We start from the raw sequence: 8,750 nt of genomic DNA on the forward strand, positions 1-8,750 counted from the left end.
TACAATTTCCACCGCAACCTATTTATGGGGTCATCTTTTTGCTTTATGTGAAAGAACATTGCCACTTGCAATTGCCCTCTGTTGCCCAGTCCAGTCATTGAAGGTTTTATTTTTTCCATGGCTCCATTATTCAATTTACTTTTACACAAACATTGGGTAAGTGAATCTGCGAATTATGGGTCACCAGGTAGCATGATCCAGGTGCACCTATACAGATATTGTGTAACTTTGTCGTAGTTGGGAACTTAACATTATTTTTTCCATTTGTTCTAAAGATTACTTTTCAACTTGATCATGCTTGGGAATGTAAGGCAGATTTTTCCCACAAATTATTCTGTTTATATAATGCATTTCTGTAAAACATGCAGTTTTCTAGGTACTTTATAGCTGTTGTGTCACATAGGGTCCTGTACTGACCAGGACTACTGTAGGTTACATATACTGTCACATAACATTCCATTGTATAAATAGAACAGCTTCCACTCCCCATCATGTGTCTTGTCCGGGACTGCTGTAGGTGACACATATCTTTCTTCTTATATGGCCTGACATCAAGAGATAGTTTTGCTTTGGATTTTTCTTTATGGCAAAAGAAGTTTGGACACTGTTGCACAGTTACCCAGGAACAGAATTTGATTGTCTGCACATTGTTTAAATTTTCTGTAATATAAGATTTTTTTTTTTTTTTTTTTTTTTTTTTTTTTTTTTGTTCCTTATGTCAAATTACCATAACTTCAAATTTCCTAACACTGGTCATAAATTGAAGAATAAGAAGTGTATGCATAGAATAACATCCTTACATCTTGTAGTTATAATCAACTTCTTCCAACAATAGTTATCAAATTGTACATAGACCATGAAAACATGAAGCATCTTGCTTTATTTCAGTTTCAGAAATTTTGAAAAAGTCAGTCCTCAAAACATTTTGACTGCATATTCATAAACACTAAGCCACCCCCATGTTGTACATTTGATTCACCCCCATGATGTACATTTGACTTTTATTATTTTTTCCCCCAGATTCTTCCCCACTACCCTGGCATGGAGTATCCACCAGTATTTGAGCCTGGCTCATACTCTTTGTGTGGTAGTCCTTCAGACCAACCTCAATCCCTGTATCAGATGCCAAACCCAGCACCACCTCATCTAAGCGACCAGCAGGGAAGGACACATGACCAGACTGAAATCTCAGGTTCATATGCCAATGTTGAGACACATGCTATGTTTTCTTTGGATCAGGCTGATACTGTACTGGACATTCCACAAAGAAGTAACAAGTTTTTACATTCAGAGATTACATCCCAGGAAATGCACAGTGGAAGCACTGATGGTGAAACTCAATTACAGCAAAGTGTTTCGAATTATGAGTTTAAGATCCAGAAGAATATTCCTGTAAGCAACCCCACTGGCTTTGCTGTTGATCATAATTTGCATGTAAATAAGTCTGCATCCCACCAAAACTTACGTGTAGCTACCCCACCTGGAGCTGTTTCACGACAGAATTTATATGCAAGTGACTCAGGTTCTGGTATTCATCACCCTACATATGTATCAACTTCTGTGTCTATATCTCATCAAAATTTACATGTCAGTACCCATCAGAATGTTTATGTGACCACTCCAGTACAGTCAGTCACTGACCATAATGTTTGTGTGTCTCTGCCTTCAGTGTTGAACTCTCACCAAAATAGAAAAGTAAGCATTGCCTCAGGGAGAACTGAATCTGGGCATAGAGATGAATGTGGTGAGCAAATAAAACCTGTTTGTAGCTTCATCCCTAGTGCTGAGAGTCATAACTTAGAAACAAACAACCCTACAACGCCATCATCAAAGTCATATATCCCACCCAGACTGCTCCTTCCAAGGCCATCTGATTCCCCATCAGGTGATGGTGAATGTGAAGTCAAAGTTTCACCTACGCAAACAGAGTCATCAGCCTGAGTTTACATTAATCAAGCAGTAGTTATGAGCATCATAATAGCTACTGTAAGGGTGCACCACTTATATACATGTTGAAAAGAATGGTGCTTTAGATACATTTCTCTATAATCGCTCAACATCATAAGTCCAGGTTTGTTTTTCATATTAGCCCAAAAGTGTGAGCCAAGACTGAACAGCTTTAAAATGTGCTTTCATAGAATTAGTTTAACAATATGTTGTTGGCTATGATGGTGAGACAGATAGCTGTATGTGATGTTTGTTGGCTGTACTTGCTACAATCATTCATCACTTGTCTACATAAGTCCATCTCATTGCCATGAAAGTGATACAGAAATGCTCACGTATAAGACAGTTGTATATATTTCTATACAGTAGTAGGGTTGACATATAGGCATTAGAAACTTTTAAATCATCTTTTCATAACTTTTTTTTTTATATACAAATGTATGTTTAAACTAATGTTTAAACTAAAGTTTTAAACTAAAGTTTTAATGTGTAAATAACAAGAAATCATTGATTATAATGTTTGCAACTCCTTATATATAAGGCCAGGTGCTCCCAAGTTATTGAGGTAAATTTCTTCACGAAATATGTTGAATATCCTGCTTCACATCTGGGAGGCTGGCAGTAGATAACTTCCTATTTTAATTGGATTCTTTGTGAAAATATTTATTCCACAACAATTGTTCCCTTTCTCTCAGGACTGTATTAATGTAAATGATATCATGCAATAAGGATTAATGTATGGAAATTGTGAATATCATGCCCATCAAAGGCACAGTCCACATAGTGTCATGTACGAACTTAACTGTGATCCTTGTTTGATCAAAATGTTATGTTGCTTTCATTACCTCTCATATTCCTCCCCTTTTCATTATTTGGCCTATTAATTACCTGCCTCACATTGGCCTGTTAAACACATGCTTCACATTTCGACCTTTGTCTTTCATGGAACTGGTATTGCTTTGTCATATGGTTGAGTCAACAGGAGAAATAAGATGTTAAGTTGGTACAATTGCTCCTTTCATAATCTTGCCATGTTTGATTTCAAGAGTACCATAACTGTGTTACATAAACTGTACAGTTCTTCCTGTACTGCTTTCAAGACCATCAGGGTGCATATAAGTATGTATACAGAGCAGGTATTACTGGACTTATCCTCCTTGAGGTTACACCATGAGTGAAGAGTCTTTGTTGATGAGGCTGTATCATCATTTGTTGGTGAAGTTAAGTACAGTCTTCTCAAACAACTTGCTTAAAAGGAGTCCATCCTTACCTTACTACTGATTGTAGCACAGACTTGGATCTGCAGGAGCCCTTGGATGTGGAGTCTTGAGGTTACAGCTCCAGGACCCCATTCTTAAAGATGTCTGGGCTTTGTATAAGGACAGTAATACAAGGCAGAGCAGGAAATTAAAGGTAAATATAGAATTAAATTTTTTGCATCTTTATTCTTTCAGCATGTCTCCCTCAAGTGCCCTTCACCCATGTATTTTTCCTAGTAAGTTCTTTCTGCCATTCAGCTTATATCAGTATTAGGTAAACAAATGCTAAAAAATGCCATTCATGATACATAATGTGTTAAAAATACATAACTGTAATGTGTTCTGAAGGGCAGTGTGACAAAACCAAAAACCATTGTTGTAATCACTTACTAAAACTATACTTCCATTGCCTCACCATGATGTAGAATTACTGCATTTCTCAATTGCAGCAGACTTTTTAATCAATCTCTTATCATTGTCAAGTTGTTGATAATGGGCTAAACTTGTATATGAATAAGTTTGCCTTCTCTGTGCCACTGTATAAAGGCAAAAGGGATAAAGGTGAGTTTTCAAACTACGAAAGTATAAGTTTGTTGAGTATACCTGGTAAGTTATATGGGAGGGTATTGATTTGGAGGGTGAAGGCATGTACAGAGCATCAGATTGGGGAGGAGCAGTGTGGTTTCAGAAGTGGTTGAGGATGTGTGGATCAGTTATATGTTTTAAAGAATGTGTGTGAGAAATGGTTAGAAAAAATAAATGGATTTGTATGTAGCATTTATGGATATGGAGAAGGCATATGAAAGGGTTGATAGAGATGCTTTGTGGAAGGTCTTAAGAATATATGCTGTAGGAGGTAAGCTGCTAGAAATAGAGAAGTTTTAATCAAGGTGCAGTTTGTGTGTATGAGTAGGAAGAGAGGAGAATACTTGGTTTTCAGTGAAGGTTGGTCTGTGGCAGGGGTGTGATGTCACCTTAGTTGCTTAATTGATGTAGGATAGGTTGGTGAAGGAGGTAAATACAACAAGGGTCTTTGAGAGAGGGGTGAATATGCAATCTGTTGGAGACCCATTGAGAGGGTCTGGGAAACAAACCAGATGTTCCCCGATGATCCAGCATTGGTGGCTGATTCGAGTGAGAAACGGCAGAAGTTGGTGACTGAGTTTGGAAGAGTGTGTGAAAGGAGAAAGTTGAGAGTGAATGTGAAAAATAGTAAGATTATTAGTATTAGGTTCTACAGGATGAAGGGATAAGTTTGTTGGGATGTAAGTTTTAATGGAGAAAATTTAGAGGAAGTGAAGTGATTTAGATAACTGGGAGTGGACTTGGCATTGAATGGAACCATAGAATTGGTGGAAGTGAGTCATAGGGTGGGTAGGGAACATTAAGTTCTGGGAGTGATAAAGGTGTGGAAAGAGAGAAATGTCTTGGGAGTAAAGTCAGGGGTTGGTAAAAGGACAAGAGCTAAGGAAGGAGCAGCACTAGCTGAAGGAGTTGTAGGAGTTTATGATAGAGCATGAGAAAGGTAGTTCTAGATTGATATGGGTAAAACTGAAAGTGGATGGCAAGAGGTGGGTGATTATTGGCATTTATGCACCTGGTCATGAGAAGAAAGATCATGAGAGGCATTTTGGGAGCAGTTGAGTTAGTATGTTAGCAGTTTTGGTGCACAAGAGGCATGGGCTATGGATAGAGTTGTGCGGAGGAGGGTGGACGTGCTGGAAATGAGATGTTTGAGGACAATATGTGGTGTGAGGTGGTTTGGTCGAGTAAGTAATCATAGGGTAAGAGAGATGTGTGGTAATAAAAAGAGTGTGGTTGAGAGAGCAGAGGAGGTTGTTTTGAAATGGTTTGGTCACATGGAGAGAATGAGTGAGGAAAGATTGACCAAGAGGATATATGTGTCAGAGGTGGAGGGAATGAGAAGTGGGAGACCAAATTGGAGGTGGAAAGATGGAGTGAAAAAGATTTTGAGTGATCGGGGCCTGAACATGCAGGAGGGTGAAAGGCGTGCAAGGAATAGAGTGAATTGGAACGGTGTGGTATACCAGGGTCGACATGCTGTCAATGGATTGAACCAGGGCATGTGAAGGATCTGGGGTAAACCATGGAAAGTTCTGTGGGGCCTGGATGTGGAAAGGGAGCTGTGGTTTCGGTGCATTATTACATGACAACTAGAGACTGAGTGTGAACGAATGGGGCCTTTGTTGTCTTTTCCTAGCGCTACCTCGCACACATGAGGGGGAGGGGGTTGTTATTCCATGTGTGGCGAGGTGGCGATGGGAATGAATAAAGGCAGACAGTATGAATTGTGTACATGTGTATATATATGTATATGTCTGTGTGTGTATATATATTTATACATTGAGATGTATAGGTATGTATACTTGCGTGTGTGGACGTGTATGTATATACATCTGTATATATTTCTTTCTTCTTTCAAACTATTCGCCATTTCCCACTTTAGCGAGGTAGCGTTAAGAATAGAGTACTGGGCCTTTGAGGGAATATCCTCACCTGGCCCCCATACATATTTGTCATTTCCTGCATTAGTGAGGTAGCATCAAGGACAGACAACTGAGCGTCCGAGGGAAAAATCCTCACTTGGCCTGCTTGTCTTCCTTCTCTTGGAAAAGTAAAACAGGAGGGGAGGATTTCCAGTCCCCCACTCCCACCTCTTTTAGTTGTCTTCTTTGATGCATAGGGAATACGTGGGAAATATTCTTTCTCCCCAGCCATAGGAGTTCTTATGCTTATGAGGCTCGTGCAGCACTCAGGAATCTGGCCACATACATCATTTGGGACCACAAGTTATAAAGTGTTGTGATGTGTGTATATTTGTGCAGAGCATTTGAATAGTAAGTACTCAGTGTCTTCTTAACTCATTCACTGCAGCAGGTTAATTTTATGGCCTACCCCTTATGTGGCAGTAATTTAAAAAATTAGAACAAATTATTAAGCATGTTTAGTAATGAAAATAAATGGTTAATATCTCCTGATAGTGACAATGTAGGACTCTGCTGGGTTTGGCTACCTTACACCATCGACATATGCACATTCTCAACGTTATGCAACTCTCTTTGCATGGCCAGATGCTCCGTGTAGCAGTGGGATATTTTACTTCCACTCAAAATTTTCTTGTGAAAATGTGGTAATAGCTTTATATGGATAATTATTTTAACATGAAAATATTCATTAGAAAACTAATGATCAGGATAATTATGATTTATTTACATATTCGAACATTGTTACCTTTAGGATGGCATGTGCCTTACAACCTCTCCATTGCATTAATCTCTCATCCATTTATAAATCTTGAAAAGGCATGAACTTCATTTGCAATTATGTGCAAATATATTAAAGAATTTTCCAGATTTTCCACAACTTATCCCCTTCTCGTTGCTTATCACAACTTTTTTTAATTGTCAGGAAACTGAATAACTCACAGAAGAAAACGGTCATGAGGCATTAGCTTTCCTAAAAATCTTCATCTCAAACATATCATCCATTGTCCATGAGTCATTTGTTCTGTTGGTTTTACAAGTGACATAAGAACCATCATGCAGAGGAAAAGATAATCTCAACCTTGTTGTGTTAGTCCTGTTAGCCAGCAAGGTGAGAATAGAGGAAATGTTTAAGATACTGATTATATCTATTTGTTTCCTCCACAATTTTTCCATTATATCTGTGTTAATAAACTTGGAAAAAAAAAAAGTTCCTTTGAACAAACATTTTCTATTCCTGAATTTGAGGAATCAAACACAAAATCTTTTGGCATAAATGGTGTAGCCTTCCAGCCCCATATACAGCGTCCACTTCATCCCCATCATTCATATGAGTTCATTTTGGAGGCAGTGTGTGTGAATCACGTTCCTTCTCACCCTTTCCCCCTGAGCAACAATACCTCTAATTTTCATTAACTGAACATTCATCTTCTGTTAATACTCTTAACTAATTTCTAGTCATATCTAGCGAGAATATCACCATAATTTGTGGGGTTGGAATGGGATGACAGCTGCCATGATCAAGCACACCGACTCATATAGTTTGAAAAAAATGCTCATATTGTATGGCAATATTGTGAATGATGCCAGTTAGGTCTTCCATCACCAAATATGTGCGTACCAAGCTCACACCTGGGAGTATGGAATGCAAAAACTGTATATGTACCAAGTGCAGTGAACCTTTATCCTTCCGAAAAACATTTATACCAGTCGCAATGAATGGATTAATGGTAGCTACATCATGGGTGTGAAGGATTTTGGAATATGTTGAAACATTGTTTATAAGAGTTGTAGTGATGGGTGATGTCCAGTGCATAGACAGGTGAGCATGACTCTTGTTTGTCCGGAAAGTGTGGTTTCTGATGGGTATAAGTCTGGTGGGTTTAGTTTAAGCCTGAGTAGGAAGGTAAGTTGTTTAGTGCTTGTTGGGTTAGTTCAGTGTTGTATTGTTCTGTCCATAATCATAAAATCTTTTCTTGTCATTCATAACACTTGAGAACACAATACACAGCTCTTCATAACTCTTTAAGATTTTCATGTAATGAGTGCTCTGTGCTAGCCCTGCCTCTTGGCAAAATGGTAGAGCAATAGAAACAAGAAGTATGTTAAAGCATTGAACAGGAGCATTAGGTAGAAGCAGCAGGTAGGAACGAGACTGGAACATTAGGTAGACACCTTAGGTAGTTGTAGTCAGTAGGAGCCTCTGGAAACATTGTGTTAGAGTTGCCCTCAGCCAATAGCCTTTAAGGGTGAGGCAGTAGAGCTCAAGAAGCAGCATCAGTCATGGAGATTCTTTTGCCATGGCCACCCCACTGAGGGATTTCCCAAAGGGAACAGGCATCAGAGATATAGATAGATTGTATGTTGGGGGTGGGGGGGTTTCTGTGAGCAGAGGCTACTGAAGTGTGAAGCATGTGCAAGTTTTTTATTTCTACTTGAGGGTTGGTGGTTAGTTATTGAGTGGTTTGGGTGGGGAAGGTTTATTGCTGTTGCACAGAACTGAGTACAGGGCATGTTTGAGGTGGGACTTAATTGGGAGGATCTTTGTTTCAGTTTGAAGGTGTTGTGTGTTTGTGGTGGCTAGGTTGCCTATTTCCCTCTCTGACACCCATTCCCATCACAGACTCCCTCAAGGGGATGGCCAGGACAAAAGAGTTTCCATAACTGGTGAACTCCTGTGCCACTTCTTATCCTTCTAATGCCTCACCCTTAACAGTCCACTGGCAGAAGACAACTCTAGCACAGAGTTTTCAGTGGTTCCTATCTAATGTTTACACTGACTTCCCACCTAAATGTTCCTACCAACTATTGCTACTTAATGCTTTTGTCTAATGTTCCTTCCTACTACTACTACTCTGTTGCTCCTACCATTTTGCCAAAAGGCAGGGCTAGTGCATGGCACTCACGGCAAGAAAATCTAGAGTTACGAAGAATGAGTTGTTTAAGTGTTGTCAAGTGTTATGTGTAACAAGGAGAGATTATAAAGGCAACCAGTAATTGTTCTGAGTGCATTATTTTGTATGAATTGCAGCTTTATTAT

General features: G+C 39.1%; 1 protein-coding gene across 3 annotated transcripts in view; it reads left to right on the forward strand.

Moving 5' to 3' along the window:
- The window catches only part of cnk (connector enhancer of ksr), a 91,016-nt gene extending 87,634 nt beyond the window's left edge, over positions 1 to 3,382 (forward strand). For all 3 annotated transcript variants that reach the window (XM_071680422.1, XM_071680424.1, XM_071680423.1), the window contains one exon: positions 1,021 to 3,382. In XM_071680422.1, coding sequence (XP_071536523.1) covers positions 1,021 to 1,941 — 921 coding nt within the window. In that variant the 3' untranslated portion in view covers positions 1,942 to 3,382. The remainder of the gene's footprint in view (positions 1 to 1,020) is intronic.
- The last annotated feature ends 5,368 nt before the right edge of the window (positions 3,383 to 8,750 follow it).

Source organism: Panulirus ornatus, chromosome 31 (assembly GCF_036320965.1).
Source record: "Panulirus ornatus isolate Po-2019 chromosome 31, ASM3632096v1, whole genome shotgun sequence".
Classification (NCBI taxonomy): Eukaryota; Metazoa; Arthropoda; class Malacostraca; order Decapoda; family Palinuridae; genus Panulirus; species Panulirus ornatus.